At 48.2% G+C, this 21,921-nt stretch overlaps 2 protein-coding genes across 2 annotated transcripts; one reads left to right on the forward strand and one right to left on the reverse strand.

The window, feature by feature from the left end:
* Positions 1-1,901: 1,901 nt before the first annotated feature.
* Positions 1,902-19,100, reverse strand: LOC119093269 (sulfotransferase family cytosolic 1B member 1-like). Its single transcript, XM_037216197.1, has 4 exons — positions 19,032-19,100; positions 8,739-9,049; positions 5,710-5,995; positions 1,902-2,733 (listed from the first exon to the last, which is right to left on the reverse strand). The coding sequence occupies exons 2-4, from the start codon at positions 9,047-9,049 to the stop codon at positions 2,299-2,301; spliced, it is 1,032 nt and encodes a 343-aa protein (XP_037072092.1). The 5' UTR covers positions 19,032-19,100; the 3' UTR covers positions 1,902-2,298.
* LOC119094298 (histone-lysine N-methyltransferase 2D-like) lies at positions 15,371-18,768 on the forward strand. The gene is made up of 3 exons (XM_037217372.1): positions 15,371-15,376; positions 16,458-16,930; positions 18,750-18,768. Exons 1-3 carry the CDS (start codon positions 15,371-15,373, stop codon positions 18,766-18,768), a joined length of 498 nt encoding a protein of 165 aa, XP_037073267.1.
* Positions 19,101-21,921: the final 2,821 nt, after the last annotated feature.

The raw sequence follows: 21,921 nt of genomic DNA on the forward strand, positions 1-21,921 counted from the left end.
CAAGCTGGGGTAAAGGTCAAATTAAATTGCCTTTTAATCTCCGGGGGAGGGGGATCCGCGCGGCACTCCAGACGGTATTTCAGGAGGCACGGCCATGCTAGCAACATGCCACTTGGCGTGGCGGGTGATCTTACTGAAATAACGATGAAATCGACTGAGATTTGCGATTTTACATCAACTAGCTTTTATTGCAAGAACGGTCTTGCATTCCATTTGCATGGAACACTTAACTGCGCATGCAAACGGAAAGCTTTATAGAACGATATGGGCATTGGGAGTGCTTTTGGGATCATCCTTGCGAAGGTATGATGCTGGGGAAAAAGAGTAAATCAAATGTCAGAGGCTGTAGCAACAGTGTGCGGATCTTTCACTTCGGCGGTTAAGCAGGCCGCCATGATATAACGACGTAAATCGCGGCACGGGTACTTATAAAAGCATAACGTCTCTGCCCCATTCCTTGAAACTTTTGGGCTCAAGGGCAGGCGAATCTGCAAACTAGTCCGTCGCCTTTCGCTTCCTCGAAGACAAATCCAATCCAGTTCCGTCAAGGAAAGCGCATATATTTTCAGAATGCCCTTGAGAACTCAGTCGCGTTTCAGCCCAACTCAACACATGAAACATGAAGCCCACATGGTCAGCGTGTCTTTCCGAATTGCTATTAGTCTCCAGTTCGTTAAACGCGTGTCCGTGTGGCCGGTTAAATGCGACGTCCTCGGGTGGGCAAGTCAAGTTGCCCCGCCCCCTGAGACCTCAAGAACTGAGCGGACTGGAGACACCAAGCTCGTGTGGTAGGCGGGGCTCTGGGGTCTCATTTACTTCAGGCTTTGAGCTCCCTAGACTATAAGCTTTGTGTCAAATGAGGTCAAACAAGGTCAAACTCCACATCGGTGTCCGAGGTGCCCCAGACCTCATGCCACGGAAACGGCATACGAGTTAGTTCCTTGGCTTGGGAAAGCAAACCGGCAAGCGTTTGTAATCGTCTAAAAATCATAATTGGTTACGACAGGAGCAAAGAGAATGCAAGAACACCAGATGACGTGAAATCACGGTCAGAGCTACTGCGATATCTAGAATCCTAGGTATGATTATGCGGTCATTGGTTTCCTAGAATGAAGCAGGAGGGTGAAACATGGCGTACCTGTCTGCACGACAGAAGTGAAACAGCATACGGGACTCGGACCCAGCGTTAAAGTGCCAGCAGTCTGACCTACCAATCAGCCTAATGGCAATGAAATTGAAATGCTAGAAAATTTACTTGAAAATTACCGGCAGAAATGTGATAGATGTAAAAAATGTGTAAGTACTATATGCATATATATATATATATATATATATATATATATATATATATATATATATATATATAATGATCTGTTAAAAAGCTGTGACATCATATATTGCACCGTTCTCCAAAAGTTAGAAAACCGAGTAATGCAATGTTCTCATGTCAGAAGTTTCGTTTATTTCACTAGACCACGAAGCAGGTCACCATAATTAATACGAAGTCGACAAAACAAGTTACTTCTAGCGAAGAAAGAGCTGAAAGTAGCCAGAATTAGAGGTGAAATAGGTAAAGTTTTCAGATAGTACAAAAGTACCGCAAACTACACGTGTCCGTGAAGTACCGCAAAATGAAAAGCACAAGGTGGGCCTTATCTAGCACATGAGAAATCACCCCTCCGAAAACAGCTAGTTCACTGGACGTGCGACATCTGACATTAATATGACAGATATGTTAAAAATTATTTACATTTGTCCATTTATCCGCTCACTTGTCCTTACCAAGGCATAATCTTCCACACACAATGATTGTAAAAGTTAATGGAGTGTTGCATGCAAAAAGTGTAGCATGTGAGGAAAACCACCTGGGTTAACAAAGCAAAAATAACTACACACGGGGCTTTAAACTGTAGACTTCTTGCTGGGGCCGTCCACAAATTGCGTTACGCATGGTGGGGAGAGGTTTTGATGGAGGGTAACCAAACGTTAGTAAGGGGATGGATAGTTTTAGGCAAGGTGATATTACGTTCACATAGGGCGGCAAATCACGCTAAAATTTTTAGGGAAGCATGTAATCCCGTGAAGCAGGATGCTGTTACCTCTCATGACAAAAAAACGCGCCCATTATTGCTTTGTATTTCTGGCTTGAGCATCGGCTAAACGGTACTTTTTGGAGGTTAGGCTTAACACCAGAGTGACCAGGGGGGGATGAGTCTGCGGGGCTGACGGACGGCACCTGACCGGACCTGGCCTGTGGTTCCGCCCGAGCCATCGCCGGCACCTGGTGGCCGTCCGACATCAGTCCTGCCGGTCCAGCTCCTGCACGAACCGCAGATCAGTTCCCCTCATCTTGTCGGCCATCCAGCGCTCAACCTTGGCATTCATCTCCGGAGTGAAGTAGTTCTTCCAATCGCCTGTTTTGCCCTTTCGGACAAAGTTGCCCTGGTCCGCGTGCATCAGACCTCTTCCCTTAAGGTCCTCTCTGTTCACGTAAGGATTGTTTTTGAAGTTGTCGATGTGCAGGTGATGGGCCAGCTTCTCCACCTGCTCGTCCGAGTATGACTTGCCGAGGAACTTGGCCACCCTGCGGATCTCTGTCTTCAGATCATGCTTCATGTCCTCGAAGAACAGGAAGCACATGTTGGGATGATGACGCAGGTTCCATGCCTCAATCATATGGTCGATCACCTTACTCTCCATTATGTTGCCATGTATCATATTCTCCACGAACAGCTGGAAAAAGGCACAAGTCTTATGTCTGCTCCGAGGGCAGTGGTCGTTTAGGCCTCAGCACACGGGTTATTGCAAGATTGAGCCCTACCACGCAAAAATGGGATGTGTGGGGCGATCGATGTCTTGGGCACGTTCCTTTCGATGAAGTATCATGCGTATGCTAATTTGGGGACATTTAGGACATTGGGGGATTCGCCGCTGTCATATGCGCAGAAATATGGAAGTAAGGGGTCTTCCACATTCATCTTTCGCAAAAGTGAAATGTGCCGAAGCTGGAAAAGCTTGGACGCAATGACGAATGATTTGGAGGAGGAATTATCTGACGTACCACCAGGGAACTTGTTATTTTGTTTGTTATGAAGTGCGAAAGAGTCAGAATCGGTCTACATTATCTAAAGTGAAATCGTTGCAAAATTGTCAAGGCAGCACACTCAAGATGAGTGCATTGAGGGGGGGGGGGGAGAAATGTGCAAAGTACTTCTTACTGGCTACCAGCTAGCCAGCTACGTAAGCCAAAATTACAGCACTGACGCCGGTAGATTGTTGTCTCGTTTGTAACAACAATCCAATATCGAATAGATCTCTGGGATGACGCTGGTCAATACATACATGAAGACAGAAGCATGCTCCTGATTCCGCTGGCTTACATTATGTGTCAATAACCTTCGCCTCTCAGAGGGCAGGATGGCATGGGAAGTGCCAGTGACAAAGGATGAATGTAAATATACCCTGACGAAAATTGCGTGTAACAGAGAATGGAGTTTTCACGTACGCTTGGAAAGAGGTGGGGTTCTCAAATGATTTGCAATTACCAAATCTTAGAATCAGATTTTTTAAACTAACAGGCTAGACATGACTAACAGAGCACAAACAATCCGTGAACTAGATTCATCAAGGGGAGGTGCTTCGAGGAGGATTTGAAGTTTAAATCAGATGTACTTTATCACCGCATTACAGACAATTTGCTTAGGGTGCTGCTGATAATACATTATCCGAATTCACTTGGATACTCCAGAGCACAACTGGAGCTCATTCGACAGGGACAAAAAATTAACCTGAGACCGGTTTCCGTGTACGTGTGGCATCTTTCCGGTGTCCCTCTTAAGCAGAATGCTGTTTAATCGGGTGGCAGAAATGTTAGCCATCAGCGGCAGAAAAAATCAGTAACTTGCGGGGAAGCAGCAGCACTGGGGCAAACGTAAGCACTGGGTTAAATGTAAGTCGAAACGCAGGCGATTAGATTATTATTTCTCAACCACGAGAAATCCATGGCTAACGTACCTGAGGCATTATCTGCTTTTCTATCTGAATGACATTCTATAACAATAGAAGCTACTCCTATGGAAAAAAGGCAATACATGTCATCACTTTTATACTAAGTTTTGTCACTCCTATTGCAAAAAAGGCAATAAATGTCATCACTTGTACACAAAGTTTAGAACCGAAGCGAGCGCCGGTCAAGCTATTAAAATGGAAGGAAGATGATTATTGGAACACTGGTCCACCATACATGAACTTCCCTGCGGATGTAGCGCGTCCATGATGCTTTTTTCGCTACAGTCCAAGACTCTCAACATATGTGTCCCAAGAATGCAATCCCTGTGTATTTAGGTACAAGAGGTGAGGTGAGTTGGCCGCTGTGTCGAACATATTTTGGAACGGATATTGGTCGCACTTCTGATACAAGTGTGTGTGGACGGTAGAAGATGATGTAATAGAAGGCTGTTACGATCAAACTGTTTTTTTTTTGTATTTCTGTGGGAACCAGTGACATTTCGAAAGGCTGCAGTTCGCGGTGGGGCTTGTTTTTTATTACGCGCCGCTGCAGGCATGTCGCATTGTTAGTAAAAGGGGATATTCCACATTTGTATGGAGTTTTGATTTGAAATAGCTATTTTTAAGGTCATTCTCTGCAGTCCAGATGTATATGCCCTGTTGAATGCCTCAAATTTTCACGTGTCTGAGCTAGGCGCATGCAAACTCGTGGACTATTTCGCGCAGCCTAATCATCCAGAGATGTATGGCGTTACGGGAACGTTACTCAAATTCCACTCTTCAATGGCCATGTCATGTTCGGTATTAGGCAAAGCATGAGCATCGGCTCGATCGTCTCTGGAGTATGCCAGTAAGATTCATCCAGGTTAACGTGTCAAGCGCAAGTTTCGAACACGAGCGCGTTTAATGGTGCTGGTATTTGAGTATTAAATTAAATGAAACATTAATTTAAAAAACAGCATTAAATTCCACCAGTTATAATAGAAATGAGGCTGAGAATCGAATAACTTGATAACAACGCCACAACCGAGAATGCGAATGCGAGTAAAAATATGAAATCACGGAGAAATATACAGGAGCACCACGAGAAAAAGCCAACACACAATATGTCAATCAGAATTCGGTCTAGTACACACTAGAGGTGCTGACTGGATTCCAATACTTTTAATGCTCCAAACCTTCCAAAGTCCAATTTAGAAATGGATAGGCAAGGGCAAGATCTTTGGAATTTTTGGACTGACGGTTCCATTCTGATGTGACACAAATCGGCATGCATTTTAACTTATCTAGCGCGTGCTCGGGTGAGGGTCAGCTTGAGTCAGGTCACCTCTCGGTGACCTGACTCAAAACTGCAACAAAACTGTCAATTCACCTCTCTTTGACTTGGAGCACAAGTGAGTTAGTCCGTCCACTTAAGTGACATTTCCGGTACGGCTAGTCTGACAGCAGCTCTGGCGTCGCGGAAACGCACCATGACATCAGAATGATGACGTATTGAAGAGCGTATTTACTCAATAGTGAAATTGTGTTGTCTAGCGCAGCCATTTATGCGGGTATTAATTAAAGCGTACCAATAACTACGAGCGAACTTTTTTCATTATGTCTCATGCTGACCTCAATATCTTCCATTGTGGAACGTTCCCTTAAGACTATAACTTAACACTGACGTGCGGGCCGTCAATTTCAAACACCAGAACATACCTCCAGGTCTCCCGTGAAATCGTGGCACTGGAAGAGTTTGCAGTGATGGTAGTAAGAAACGCAGATGTCCTTTGGGTTTCTGGCCACGTAGACGACCTTGCAGACGTCGAGAAGGCGCGGGTTGTTCATGCACATCGGCAAGTGTGTCTTGATGAAGCGTGGAGACGGACGGTTGGGGTCACCGGTCAACGCGGTCGTGTCTTGGAGACCGCCATTGGCGGATAACGGTAGGAAGCGCCCAATGATATCCTTGTCTACAAGGGCAGCAAACTCGATGTAGTTCCACCTTTAAACAGACGCGGCACAGCAGCATGTCTCAGTGTGATAGACAGACCTAGACTGAGCTATCATCGGTAGGCGTAGAAGCATTTTTAGCATCATATTCCTGTACAAATGTTTCCTTGCCAACTATCAGCACAAATATTTCATTTTTGCCTTGTTGAAAAATTTGAGATTCGTGATTTCATTGGCAGTGGGCATGTGCATATCACGGTCCAAATGTGTTAAGGCTGTCTAGATAAAGCTGAACTTTTACCCTGATGGCGGGGTGGAGATCGGTGCGTCCTTTTTAAGACAACCATTTTAAATACCATGCCGGCCAAACAACAGCTGACAAACGCACCGGGTGGCTGTTATTCGGATATCTATAAATTAATCGCTGTAGTTCACGAAGCAATCAAGAGATGTCGGCAGCGCTTGTACTCGTGTGGTACCGTCCTCACGAGTTTGACACCGGTTGCGGACGAGAGGGTTGGGTCCACGCGCCCGTTGCGGGGGAAGAAGGGTCCGCGCTCCAGGCCCAACGGGCAAGTAACCGGATATCTCTTCAGAGGGTAGCCGAGTGTTAAGGTATTTGGCCAAGGCATCCTACAAAAGCGATATCTCCCAACTGAGAAGGAGATGTTAAGTCCTAGGCAACCGCCAGCGGCGGATGCAATGCCCTTTTAAGACACGCTGGTAAGCGGTCTCCTGGCGCTGGCGCCCACCCGCTCGCGGCCCCTATTCGACAGGCGGCGCCAGCGTCGCACTCTCGCAGGGCTCCTGCAGTACGCGGCGCACGAGATTCCCCTAGTCAAAGTCCATCGTACGTTTCCATTATGAATTTATCATGATGCCAACTGACAAGACAGTGACAACAGCCTTGTTCTTCGGAGAAAAGAAGCAGGAGTGTGGAGATATAGATGCGTTGATATTTCGGCAACATGCATTCATCGGAACGAATGGCAGAAGTAAATTCAAAATTGCCTGCCAATGATCCTGCTCGATTTTTCAGTTTTTTATTGAAACAGTGAGCCACAATTTTTACAGGGCAACAACGTTCAGGGAATTCAACAAGGAGCTTTTTTAGGCATTACTACGATACAGTGCATATCTAACTAAGAATTATAATACGCGAAAATACGTGTACATGCGAACAAATTCAAGTTAACAGGCATCGCGCGTCACGCTTCATTCCAATTTGCAAGCGAGCTGAAGTTAACAGGCATCGCAAATCACACATCAATGATACATGCGAGTGATTCCAGTTAAACAGACATTGCGCATCGCAATTTATGCATCACTTACACATGTCAACGATTTTAAGCTAGCACATATCACACATGAAGGCAGATATCACGTCGGCATAATCGGCCGTGATGAGCCCTGTACATAAAGGTTTGGCCATTGACCTTTTATAGGAAAAGGTTGCCTTATTTTCATGTCTGGGTGGTCCGGTGCTCCGTAGATGACTTTGAGCTCTGAAAGGGGCATAGGGTCCATACCTTCTGTATCTCAGCCCGAGCGTGTTTTGCCAAAAACAAAAACCAAAATGGTCTTTTTTTTGTTTTTGTTGTTTTTTGTCAGACAAGCCTGTATTGTTTTTGTTTTTTGTTTTAAAAAAAAATGCATTTTAGCGTCTCGTGGGTGTTCATTACATCTCAAACGAATAGGGCGCGTGGCCTCCCCGACATAGACTCTGTTCCTTACGTTTTTTCACACAGCTTACACTTAATTTCGTAAACCACGTTTTTTGCGTGCAAACCCCTTAAAACGCAGACTTGCATAAATGACATATATTGCCACCCGGGCGCTTAGGCTTCGATATAGAAGATTTCACCAGACCTAGCATCTCGAAGCCTAAGTGTCTGGCTAGCAAGAGATGTCATTTATGCCAATCATGTTTCAAGGAGTTTGCACGAAAAAAACGTCGTTTACGAAATTAAGTGTAAACCGCGTGAAAAAACTGGGAGGGACATGGTCTATGCCAGATAGTTCATGCGCTCTATTCGTTTCAGATATCATGAACACCTGCGAGACGCCAAAAATAAAACAGGGCATACCCGTTTAAGTGGTTATTCTTCTTTGGCAAAACACGCTCAGGCTGAAAAACAGAACGGTATGGGACCATGTGCCCCTTTTAGAACTGAAAGTCATCCACAGAGCACAGGACCACCCAGACAGTGATAAGTGAATCTGCTCTTATAAAAAGTTGATGACCAAACCTTAACGTACAGCGCTCATCATGACCGATCATGCCAACGTGATATGTGCTTTGATGCGTGATGAGTGCTAGCTTAAAATCGCTAACACGGGTAAGTGATGCCTGACGCCTGATGCGCGATGTCTGTTTGACCAAAGTCGCTTGCATGTATAATTGATGCGTGATGTGCGATGCCTGTTTACGTGGGCTCGCCTGCATGTTTGAATGAAGCGTGATGTGTGATGCCTGCTTACTTGAGTTCGTTTGCACTTACGCGTATTTTCGCGCATTTAAATTTTTAGCTAGTGGCTCGCTGTGGCTCGCTGTTTCGGCAAAAAAAGACTGAAAAATCCAGTAGGATCATCGTTAGGCCATTTTTGATTCACTCCTGCTATTGTTTCGATAGGGGCATGCTGTCAAAATACCAACGCATCTATATCTTCCCTGGTTTTTCTCCGAGGAATAAGGTTAGTACTACTGATTCATCTACGTGAAAAATGCTCCTCGCAAGTTCACTTAACGACTTACGTAATCACACCAACTGGCACGAACAAGGCGAAAAACCTGCCTGTCGGGCATAAGAGGCGTCTTGGCTCCCTCGTAGTCCAGATCGTTGGCGATGAGCCACACCATCTCCTGGGTCCAGGTAGTGCCACACTTGGGTGGCGTCACCACCCAGACGTCCCGCGGGTCCAGCGGGTAGTTGTACAGGTCCTCCAGCTCGGCCTCTGTGACGGTAGCCGACAGCTTGTGGCCCCAGTGGTTGCATGACGCTAGTCCATTTGGGAATCCTCGGAAGTTCTGGGCCACGTTCTTCTGAATCTCATTTTCTAGTTGCAGGATCTTAAAAGGGAATGGTTTGCGATCGGAGGACGCCATCTGAAATGAAAATATCGCGGTTTTCTCATATTAGATGTAACTTTACGAGCAACACAAACCTACTAAAACACCTATATACTTGCTGCAATTAGCCCACACCCAAAATGTCAACATGCATTCTTCTGGCTGGACTGGCTTTACCAATTTCAATCCTCGTTTATTTTTATTTGTTCTCCTCAGTGCATTGATTGTTTAGTCCACTCGTCTCAGTAAAATGAAATCGCGAAATTTCTTGAACTGCTTACGGATACCCATGACCTGAAACACTTGAGCGCAAACATCGCCAGTACCGTGTTGATCCCGACGTAATCTGACACGGACACAACTAAGCAAATAAACTCGCTGGCACACTCCCTCGACCTCAGAGTGTGCCCCTCCCCATCCCGCATGTTTGGAAAGCCTCGCAGCTGCCGGCAGCCGCGTGGCGACGGCGGCCAGCAGAGCCATCGCGGCCGGTGCGGGCGGCGTGAGTAGGGCGCCGCCTGCCAGCGCGGGTCGGTGGGCGCGCTGTGCGCGGCTCGTGGCGGAGGGCCGGGCGAGCGGGCTGCGCTCGCTCGCCCCGACCTTGAACCTTGAACCGGCTCAAGGTCTATCTTGAAGTCACCCAACCTCGGCAGATCGCTGACCGTCTGCCGCCAGACGGTCCTCAGTTTATAGGCACGTTGTACATCCTGCAATGGTTGGGCATGGAACCCCTCGCTGACGGAAATGAAGCTATGCTTAAGTTTATAAAAACAAATGCAGTCGTCTCCCATGCTCAACAATCTGCTGCCCAAGCAACGAGTGGTGATCTACGGCAGAAACACCTGGAGTGTTTCTGAAACACATGGTGCTGACGTATGCAGAGCTGTCCGCTGTTGGGGTGTCTGGTGCGCTGGCCGACGGAAGCGAGAACATCCGCGGGCTCCGTGGAGCATCGGATGGTGCCACTCCCGACATTGCGGGGACACCCGCAACGGCCTTTTAAACGGCAGCGACGCGCCACGCGTCCGTCAGTACGGCAGGCCCAGCACAGCGTATGGTGCCGCACTATCTGGGCGCGCTCGTTGACGCTGCCCTCCGCGAATGACGACCGATCAAGCCCGGTGCGGGTTTGGCCACCGCCCCACACATTCCGGGCACTGGTCGCCGCCCGGCCCGCCCCCAGCTGTTACCCTCACCGTAAACGAATTGAGCAGCGCGTTGGTCACGTGACCATCGCCTTGGACTTGGTCACACACGATCCTGGTTTGTTGTCCGGCTCCCGAGGAAGCCGACCAGCACATGGCTGCGTCGACGTGGGAACACGGCCAGGCGTCCAGGCTTGGGAGCATCGCCCCGACCGCGCAGGACACGTCCAGGCTGGGAGCATCGCCCGCGCAGGACATCGTCCAGGACTGGGAGCATTCGCCCGCGCAGGACACGTCCAGGCTGGGAGCACGCCCGCTCAGGACACGTTCCCAGGTTGGGAGCATCGGCCCGGCAGGACACGTCCAGGTTGGGAAGCATCGCCCGGCGCAGGACGCGTCCAGGTTAGGGAGCATCGCCCGCGCAGGACACGTCCAGGCTGGGAGCATCGCCCGCGCAGGACGCGTCCAGGTTGGGAGCATCGCCCGCGCAGGACACGTCCAGGCTGGGAGCATCGCCCGCGCAGGACACGTCCAGGCTGGGAGCATCGCCCGCGCAGGACAGTTGCTGACCTCTTGTTCGCCCCAGTGCCAGGAGAAGTAGAAAACTGAACAAATCCCTTCTTTGGGACCGATGATAAGAACGAGCGGCTTGTAAATGACAGTGAAAAAAGGCGTATATAGCAGTACGCCACCATACTTTTTATCGTTGACCGTCTTTTAAATAACATTGTGTAAATCGGTGATGACGCATTTCCAACGTTGTGACTTTTACATATCACGTCGGCTAAAAGAGCAAAAGAACATTTCAGATAACGTGACCTAACTCTCTTGACATGAACTTCACGCCTGACCTTGGATACCATTACGCTATCACGGCACAGTAGCCAGTCATTGGTTTGGTACCGGTCCCAACACTGTGCGACCAATGTGTTCCAAATGCAGCTGTTACAGAGTTCTGAAGTTATTGGACAATGTTTGACTGATAATAATATATAGAGCCCTGAGATTAGTCGAGCTTGGTATCGACATTTTCCATCGTGACAAGGTGCAGTGAAAGCATGGATTGTTATTTCCGCTGAGTATTCGTCTCATGACCTCCACCTGGGTGTTGGAATTTTGCTGCCAGGATGATGCGGGCTGGCCACGTGCCGCTAGAACTCGATCGCGATGCGATTGCGACGTATATGACCATTGCGCCGGCGCAGACGTATATAACCACTGCGCCGACGCAGACTTATATAACCACTGCGCCGACGCAGACGTATATAACCACTGCGCCGGCGTAGACGTATATAACCACTGCGCCGGCGCAGACGTATATAATTACTGCACCGACGCAGACGTATATAATCACTGCGCCGACGCAGACGTATATAACCACTGCGCCGACGCAGACGTATATAACCACTGCGCCGACGCAGACGTATATATCCACTGCGCCGACGCGGACGTATATAACCATTGCGCCGACGCAGACGTATATAACCATTGCGTCGACGCAGACGTGTATATCCACTGCACCGGCGCAGACGTATATAACCACTGCGCCGACGCAGACGTATATAACCATTGTGCCGACGCAGACGTATATAACCATCGCGCCGACGCGGACGTATATAACCACTGCGCCGACGCAGACGTATATAACCATTGCGTCGACGCAGACATGTATATCCACTGCGCCGACGCAGACGTATATATCCACTGCACCGGCGCAGACGTATATAACCACCGCGCCGACGCAGACGTATATAACCATTGCGCCGGCGCAGACGTATATAACCACTGTGCCGACGCAGACGTATATATCCACTGCTCCGGCGCAGACATATATAACCACTTCGCCGACGCAGACGTATATAACCACTGTGCCGACGCAGACGTATATATCCACTGCGCCGACGCGGACGTATATAACCATTGCGCCGACGCAGACGTATATATCCACTGCGCCGACGCAGACGTATATAATCACTGCGCCGACGCAGACGTATATAATCACTGCTCCGGCGCAGACGTATATATCCACTGCGCCGACGCAGACGTATACAACCACTGTGCCGGCGCAGACGTATATAACCACTGCGCCGACGCAGACGTATGTAACCATTGCGCCGACGCGGACGTATATATCCACTGCACCGGCGCAGACGTATATAATCACTGCGCCGACGCAGACGTATATAATCACTGCTCCGGCGCAGACGTGTATATCCACTGCGCCGACGCAGACGTATACAACCACTGTGCCGGCGCAGACGTATATAACCACTGCGCCGACGCGGACGTATGTAACCATTGCGCCGACGCGGACGTATATATCCACTGCGCCGACGCAGACGTATATAATCACTGCGCCGACGCAGACGTATATAACCACTGCGCCGACGCAGACGTATATAATCACTGCGCCGACGCATACGTATATAACCATTGCACCGGCGCAGACGTATATAATCACTGCGCCGACGCAGACGTATATAACCATTGCGCCGGCGCAGGCGTATATAATCACTGCGCCGACGCAGACGTATATAACCACAGCGCCGACGCAGACGTATATAACCATTGCGCCGACGCAGACGTATATATCCACTGCTCCGGCGCAGACGTATATAATCACTGCGCCGACGCAGACGTATATAATCACTGCGCCGGCGCAGGCGTATATAATCACTGCTCCGGCGCAGACGTACATATCCACTGCGCCGACGCAGACGTATGTATCCACTGCGCCGGCGCAGCCGTATATAATCACTGCGCGAACGCAGACGTATATAATCACTGCGCCGGCGCAGGCGTATATAATCACTGCGCCGACGCAGACGTATATATCCACTGCGCCGGCGCAGCCGTATATAATCACTGCGCCAACGCAGACGTATACATCCACTGCACCGGCGCAGCCGTATATAATCACTGTACCGGCACAGGCGTATATAATCACTGCACCGGCGCCGACGTTTAAGCAAACATTAAAAGATAAACACTGAGCGCCGAGCACTGCGCTGGCTTGCACATATGCTGCTCCAACTAAAAGCTGAATCAGCACTAGCAACTGATTCTAGTTTATGTACCAAATTTATACAATTATTGGCGAAGGCAAAGATAGCTTTGTCGACTCAGTAGGTTTAGCGGTGTTCGTCGCTTAAGATGATCGAGAATTATTATTTACCTACGCTGACTCGCATCCAGTTTCGTCGGTCTAGACACCAGGCAATACGACTTTGCATTACGGAACGAGTCAATGAAAAGGAGTGCGTGGGGCACGTCGGTGAGGGGCTTTAAAGGAGGTGTTCCACATTTGCATGGGGTCAAATATGGAACATTCCCTTTAATAACTGAAACACTCCCTTTAGTAAACTGAAATATCCATCTTAAAAATCAGTCGGTGTGGTTCACAAACCCTTAAGATCTAAACGTTTCTAGTTTCTGAGATACACGCCTGCGAAAACACGCAGACTTTTTCGTGCAGCCTATTTCAAGGTTACCCAAAGCATCCATGACGCCACACTAACGTTGTCCAAATTCTGCCATTCCATTGACCACGTGACGATCAAGGCCATGCAAAGTAAAATTGTCGGGTCGTTCATATCTGGTGTTCGTGAGCACGATTTCTAGATATGATGGCCATCTACTGACTATCAGTTAGTATAGTGCACGATACGATGGCGCAATCAAGCAATGGCATATTAAAGAGTGCATGCAATACAGATACAAAAATGGTGTTGCCTTGCGCAGTCTTCCCTACTTAAAGATACACCGGTAGTCATCGTTGAGCTTATTTCATCATATCTCATGTCTTCGACATCTTCAAATGTGGAGCATTCCCCTAAGGTTTTTATGTCAAAGTCGAGTTATTTATCTCAGAAATTCTGAGAAAAATGGAAATCAGAACGTATTTTTGTTCACAAAACGCATCATAATCTTCTACCGTTCATGTATTCCTGCATTTTTCCTTCATGTCAATGTCGCCTATTTTATTGAAATCGAAATAGCATTGTGGTTTGATGGAAATTCGTTGATTTGTGGGTCCTTGTCAAAATGGTTCATTGTTAGTGATGAAAAATATGTGCGCTGTTTGGTTCACGTTTCAGTATTTTTCATCTCCATGTACAGCATGCGCACCACGTGCAAGGGGCTCTGCTTCTGCCAACGGCCCAGTGGTCGATCCAGGACTCCGCTGTGAAGAAACCAGCCGACTTATGTTTGTCCAGGCGGCATCATATTCGGATTCATATATATCTATATTGTATTGACGTCATGGCAGCCAAAGAATGGAGGTGCCTAATGAACATATAGTAACCCGTATCAAATTGTTGTTCACGACTTTGACCAGCCACTGGTACCGCGCTAGATCTTGTCGGTTATGTTAATTTGCTCATCGTGTTGAGTCATCGTGTAGGTCTTACGGAATATTACGCACCAGTCTCAGTTGTTGAGTCATCGTGTAGGTCGTACGGAATATTACGCACCAGTCTTAGTTGTTGAGTCATCGTGTAGGTCTTACGGAATATTACGCACCAGTCTCAGTTGTTGAGTCATCGTGTAGGTCTTACCGAATATTACGCACCAGTCTCAGTTGTTGAGCCCTATGCGATTGGAAAGTTGCGTTACATCTCCCTGCAGGTATTCACGTTAATCGGGAGTAATTTCTCGGGTGAATATCGATCTGAATACGAGTATAAATATAATGCCAGTTCAAAGAACGACTCGCATGGTGGTGTCTCTCGAGCGTGGCGTCACCCATGGTGGTGCCTCTCGAGTATGGCGTCACCCATGGTGGTGCCTCTCGAGTGTGGCGTCACCCATGGTGGTGCCTCTCGAGTGTGGCGTCACCCATGGTGGTGCCTCTCGAGTGTGGCGTCACCCATGGTGGTGTCTCTCGAGTGTGGCGTCACCCATGGTGGTGCCTCTCGAGTGTGGCGTCACCCATGGTGGTGCCTCTCGAGTGTGGCGTCACCCATGGTGGTGCCTCTCGAGCGTGGCGTCACCCATGGTGGTGCCTCTCGAGTGTGGCGTCACCCATGGTGGTGCCTCTCGAGTGTGGCGTCACCCAGAATCTCTGGATTTTGTCCACTTAATTTTCAGACCCCTTTTTTCATTTATTTTTGTACGCAATGCATATGGCAAAGAACCAAGGACATGAATATCTGTTGTTCATTATTTAGGCGGGGGTCAACAGCATTTTCAACATTTATTAGCACCGTTCATGCAGGTAAGTAAGCAAATTTCTTCCAGGGGTTCCTTGAGAGGTGGTATGGGGGAGGGGGCACCGGTGGCCATGCCTCCCCCCCCCCCCTACCCTAAATGATTAGCTTGGTGCGCCAGGCGCCACTGCTCACTAAGCGTTCTGTCTCGTCCATAGTCAGGAAGAAGTGTTACAGCCTTCTGTCTATTTAAATAATGATGTTAGAATAAGGAAATAATTACGTTATACCTAGGTATCTATGTGACGACATCATTACAGTTGTTAGTAGGTTAATATCTTTGAGTCTTCTGGTATAGTGTGGCAGTGGCATTTTCTTCACCTGCATCCGTTCATTCTTTTCACAATTGCTGTCCAAGAGATGTGACGTTTGAGATACCAGCATGTGTTACAATTCATGTAACATAGTACATAATGTAGTATACATACATGACATAATGTGGCACATAACAGTGTATTATAGCATACAGCATATCTTGCATCCCTTGTCATTTATCAATTATTCGAGGCTCAAACTACCAGTCGCCCCTGATGAGTTGTCCCAAATCTTCGGGAAGATCTCTGACAACAATGCGGTATGATCACATTGTTAACTGCGAGCTGTCGCAACGTGCTCATGCGCAAAAGTCATTCGTGACGCAATGTCATGGCCCCAACTGAAACCGTCCTGGCCGGTTCTAGTTCCATGCAGACGGTAGGTCGCCATTACCGTATGAGGGAGTCAGCATAGATGTTGGGGAACAAACGGACCATGACTGTTCCCAGTCATGCGGCATCCATCTGCTGTTTGTTTGACTTGCTAAAGAGAGTGGCGTCTTCTTGTACTCCTAGGTTCGTGTCCACCTTACGTGCAGCATGACGCTTGCAGGACGGGAGCACTCCAGGCTCCGTCCCATTGCACGGCTCACAGATAGCACGTGTTGTTAGTCTGTTCAGGGTCAAGCGAGCCTGAGAGGCCGCGAAGTGCCATGTACAAACACACCACTGGTCCGATGGCCTCGAGCGCCGTCAGCAGATACGGACGATAGGAAGGCTGAAGCTCCACGTCGAGCTGGGGCAGCTCCCACTCAACGCGAAACTGACGCCGCAGTCACTTAACGTCATCGCCCAACTCAACGCCAAACTGGGGCCGTTCCCATTCAGCGCCGAACTGGGGCCGCTCCCACTCAGCGCCGAACTGGAGCCGTGCCCACTCAACGCCGAACTGGGGCCGTACCCACTCAACGCCGAACTGGGGCCGCTCCCACTCAGCGCCGAACCGGAGCCGTGCCCACTCAACGCCGAACTGGGACCGTACCCAGTCAACGCCGAACTGGGGCTGCGCCCACTCAACGCCGAACCGGGGCCGTACCCAGTCAACGCCGGACTGGGGCCGTACCCACTCATCGCCGAACTGGGGTCGTACCTACTCAACGCCGAACTGGGGTCGTACCCACTCAACGCCGAACTGGGGCCGTACCCAGTCAACGCCGAACTGGGGCCGTACCCAGTCAACGCCGAACTGGGGCCGTACCCAGTCAACGCCGAACTGGAGCCGTACCCAGTCAACGCCCGCAATGGCAGGTGTGCTACTGTAGTGCGGATTATCAGAAAATCTACAGCGAATGAAAACATTTCGATTTTTCGCAAATGCTTCCAACCCCAAAAATTTTGATTAAATTTCGAGTTACATTTCGTTCATCTCATTCAAGTCAGTTTTGAGAAAATTTCGATTTACCTGCGCCTTGGTGGCTGCCGTTAAAATAACTTCTGGCAACGCAACTGGGTGCGAACTGATCACAGTGAAATGGTATTACGCCTGTGCAGCATGCCGATATTCCTGGTCCAATAACACCCGGTTTCGCTTTCCGTTCTGGCATTCGTATTCGAGGTCAGTTAGTAAAAACACGTCGTTATTGCTGCCGTTGCTCTGAGTCAAGGCTTGTGTCGTATTGAGTTGCAGACTGTTAATTAGCAGGCACCGCGCGCTCGGCGTCCCGTCTTGGTCGGCCGTGGAGGCTGAGACGTAAAGGGAACGCTTAAAAACACAGCTAACATTGTAATTAACATAACATAACAAAACATAACAAAACAACATAACAATGGCTTGCATTCGCGACCTCGTGGTCGGCTGCAAAGCGCCCATCTTTTCAAACCTCTGCGTATGCGACTGTCTGTTCTCTTTTCCGTCAGTGTCGTGGTCGTTGCTGGGAGCTGTGAACGGTTGGCTCAGGCACAAGCCGCGGCGTACAGGCAGGGAGATGACAAGGTCCCAGGAAGCAGCAGCATTTTTGTCCTGGTCGAAGAATAACTAAATTTCTGGTCGTCAGGGCTTATCAGTGTTAGTATGAGCGTAACGATTTTCGCGATTTTTGTTTTGTTTTTGAGTTGCGATGCATTATCATGCTGAACTAACGACCTTCAATACGCCAGAGACTACTGGTTAAACGACGTCGTAATGCTGAATAAGGACTGTATTGACGTTGCACAATATTTTGAGCTGTGCTCATCCTCCAAAGTGAAAGTCCCTCAAAGGAATAAGCTTACGCTTGAGGTTAGCATGAGCTTTGCGGGTTATTCTTGATGGTGAGTACAGTTTGAAACGTTGAGCATAGTCAATATAATTGTCATTAGCATTGCTATGTCGTCATCAGGATTATCATGATCATCATCAATGGATGATGATTGAAGCCCCCATGCTGAAGTTCGTCTTAAACATGCACGTCAAGGGCCATCACCTTTAGCTTATGAATGTGTGTGTGTGTCATTGGGGCTTTACGACGCACTCAGCTGCTGAGGCTATATGGCGTCGCCGGCCTCTCACCCTGGCAGGAAGGGCGGGCACCACGGGGAATCGAACCCCGTACCTCTGGTTTCCCAGACGCGCGGTGGTTCACGCAGACGCGTTAACCATTGCACTACCGGCACCACCTCACATTCAGCTTGCATGTTTGCCTCATGAAATTCATGCGCGGATTTACTTTGTTTCCTTAATATTTTCCTCGGTGCGATAACCACAACAACAACAGCGATCTTACTACCAAACACTGATGCTTTCGCATATTGCTGCAGTTTCCACCCTGCCCGGCCGGGACGCACCGCACTATTTGCATCAACTCCCTCTGGGGTATCGCCTGACCCGTCCCACGAGGCAGGTGCAGAGACTTTGGCAGTAACGATGACAGTCTGATCCGGCCGTCAACACTGCGATAAACTAGTCAGCTTATCTGCTGCTGCAGCCTCGCCGCTCGTTTGCTGTCGTGGCCTGCGCCACTTTTGGCCCCAAGCCAAGTCTCGCCAGCTGACGGGACACCCTGCTCGGAACATGGGGCCGGTCCCGTGTGACCCGAAACAGGACTGCGCATGTGTCGTGACCGATCGTCGCACCGCTCGTTGTCGGCAGGGCGCTACAGCGATGGTAATAGCCCGCTGTTGCGAAACAGCAGATTGCAGGGACGCTTTGAGCTGACATCGCACTTCAAACCTGGCTTAGCCCCATGGTTTTTAATCGCTGTCGGTCAGTAGCTTTGAATGCTTTCGGTCTCTCCAACAAATGCGTTCCCGGACAGCGTGCACACCGACCAAATCCGTCTCTTTAGTTGAAGCTCAAGCAGCATGTTAAACCACTGCCGGCGACGCTCCTACAGAGATCCGCTGGCAAACAGCATTTGACATTTCGGCTCACCGGTCAGACGGGTGGGCTAGCCAGAGGTGAATCGCGCGCAGATCCGGGACCAGTGCGGGCGAAGCGACGCTGCATCGCTCATGCACGCAGACGTCTTGATTCCGTCAGCTGGCTCTCGTGCACATGGATCAGCTGACCAGCCACGTAGCCCGGCCGAGCTCTGCGTCGCTGAAGCCGCGGCATATGACGTCAAACGTTATTCTCCGCAGGATCCGCGGCGTTGGTGCTCTAACAGAAAGTCCTGCCGTCAAGAGTGCTACAACATCACTTCTGCTGCCTATACTCACACTCGACATCAGTGACACGCGACAAGCCATACGCTTCAAAGGATGATGCCCGTCGTTACCTTTACTGCGAACATGTTCACAGTCATGTCGTGTGTATACAACATTGCTTTTACTGCAAAGACGCGTGCGCGACATTAGTGCAACGCGAGAAAACTTGTGCTTCAAAACATGTACCCGCCATTTGTTCTGCCGCAACACCTATAGAATTATTACTCAACACGCGCCCTGGTGGCCGGCTAGATACACTTCGCTCGGGTGGGGGGGGGGTAATTTGACCCCCCTGAGATCTCGGGAGCAACCAAGAAAGCTAACGACACCAAATTCACAGGGCGTGTTGGCCTGTACATGAACTCATTTAGGTCAAAGTTTGAGTTTCCTAGGTCATGACCTCCGCGTCAAATAAGGTCAGATAAGGTCAACTTCCAGGTTGGCCTCCAACGCGCCCCCAGAACCTAGATAACAGTTTCTAGGCAAAAGTACACATGCTCATTTAAGGTCAGTGACCTTGTTTGACCTTTTAAAGCTCATGGTGACCAAAATGATACAAGACTACTCTGAGTTTTGCATTTGAATAAGCGACAAAGATTATGCTAGGCAGTATGTTTCTGAAAACAAAGTGCTAACCTGGGTCACTTTAGGTCAGTGACCTATTCTGACGCCTGAGAAGTCCATGAAAGATGTATAATGCGATTTCTGCCATCGGTAAATTCGAAATGAGCACCAGAAACTATCCCATACTGCAAGCCCTAGAGTAAAAAACAAGTTGGTTTTGACCTTGGTCTGACCTTTGTACCTGACTCTAGGTCAATTTAATTTGCTCCAATCAATATTGATGCTGCCCAAGAAAGCATCTCAGAGATGTATGGCTTCGTCTAACACTCCGTTGTTGCATCAGATTGAACGATTCCCTGGAAATCGACTTCGCTGAAACTAGGGTCTGACTTTGACCCGCCATAGGTCAGCGACAATACCAGGTACATCTAAATTTGCTATGTTTAACGATCCGATATTCAATTATCTACAGCTGTGCAAAATTTGGCGCCGCTGCGCCACGCTGTTCGGAAACCATTCTGGAAAAACATTCGGGGGTCAATTTGACCTTCTCTACCCGAGCGCGTGTTAAATAAGACATAACGGCAGAAGAAAAACCTACGCGATATTTGTGTTACACGACAAAGCTGATATCTGTCATTGCTTCTGCTGTAAAAGCTTAAATAGCCATGAAGTATAGATGGCATGACTTCAAATGCAAAGACTTATGCCCAACATTAGTGCGATACGAGAAAAAGCACGCTTCAAAAATAAATTCCCGTTATCATTTTTGCTGCAAAAACTTACAGCCTACGTGAGCGCGACCAAGTGCAACACGACAAGATTTCTGTTTCAAAAACCTACACTCATGCTCATGTAGAACGCGCTGGCACCTTTCAAGGGTATAGCAACAAATTGCAGGTTGTAGGGAAGCTCAGCTGAATTATGAAGGACACAATTTTGTGGTACTAATACAAAAGCTATTGTTCATTATCTTGCGTGATTTTGACGATTTGTCGTGCATGACGTATGGGTTGAAGCAACACTCCTCCGAAGAAAGTTGTAAAATGCCGAGGCTGTAGAAATTTCAACAGTGGTACATGCGTTCGTGTTCATGACAAGAGCTTGGTCGTTTTGAAGCCGGAACTTTTGGACGCCTGTAATTCATTCAAAAATGTTGCCTAAGTAGCATAAGAGATGCCACCATTTAAGAGTTATATCAGCAGTGGCGGATCCGGGATTTCGTGAAGGGGGGGGGGGGGCACGCAGCATTGTGGGCCTCCCTGGAGTTCGGGGCCCCCTACAAAACATATCCTTGCATTTCGGTCATAACATTTTAAGACATGCCATATGTAACATACATACACACATATATATATATATATATATATATATATGTGTATATATGTATAAAAATACATATATGTATACAGAGATAAATGTATAGGTATAGTATGTACGTACCCACATATATATATATATATATATATATATATATATATATATATCTATCTATCTATCTATCTATAGATATATATATATATATATATATATATATATATATATATATATATATATATATATATATAGGTACGTATATATGCATGTATGTATTTATTTATTCATTTGTTTCATAAATATGGAAACCCATCCTACCGTGCACGGCCTTCAGAAGCTTGGCGTGCTACGCATGCATTCACGCAGAACTCACTCACTTTCTACAGGTCATGTTAAATGCAGTGATTTTGAGGCTAAGTGTTTCGGAACAACAGGCAAAATGAACTTGAGTTAGTTGCTAACAACCATCAAAACCAAGCATGGACTTGATTTCTAGCTTATGTTTTTGCGGCTAGCCGGCTGGGCGATGTAACCAGTTGATGGCTGATTATTAGCGCAGATTTTCCCTCTGTTATAAAGGAAGACAACATATCCTAGCATTTGAAATCTGTTAAGACCGTGAAACACCGGTATAATAAGTGTCGCACTCTCAATAGTCAATGAAAATGACACATACGACGTCGGCGGCATGTAAAATTACGTTTGGCAATTGCGCGCAAAAATTCAGCACCAGC

Source organism: Pollicipes pollicipes, unplaced genomic scaffold (assembly GCF_011947565.3).
Source record: "Pollicipes pollicipes isolate AB1234 unplaced genomic scaffold, Ppol_2.1 Scaffold_4002;HRSCAF=4701_pilon_pilon_pilon, whole genome shotgun sequence".
Lineage (NCBI taxonomy): Eukaryota > Metazoa > Arthropoda > Thecostraca > Pollicipedomorpha > Pollicipedidae > Pollicipes > Pollicipes pollicipes.

Bases quoted from the DNA above. Each gene is read 5' to 3' on its own strand.
- LOC119093269 (XM_037216197.1), bottom strand. From the start codon at position 9,049: ATGGCGTCCTCCGATCGCAAACCATTCCCTTTTAAGATCCTGCAACTA. The intron at 5,996-8,738 runs GCAGGTTTTTCG...GTCTGTTTAAAG, and splicing joins ACGCCTCTTATGCCCGACAG to GTGGAACTACATCGAGTTTG. The intron at 2,734-5,709 runs GTATGTTCTGGT...GCCTTTTTCCAG, and splicing joins ATTTCACGGGAGACCTGGAG to CTGTTCGTGGAGAATATGAT.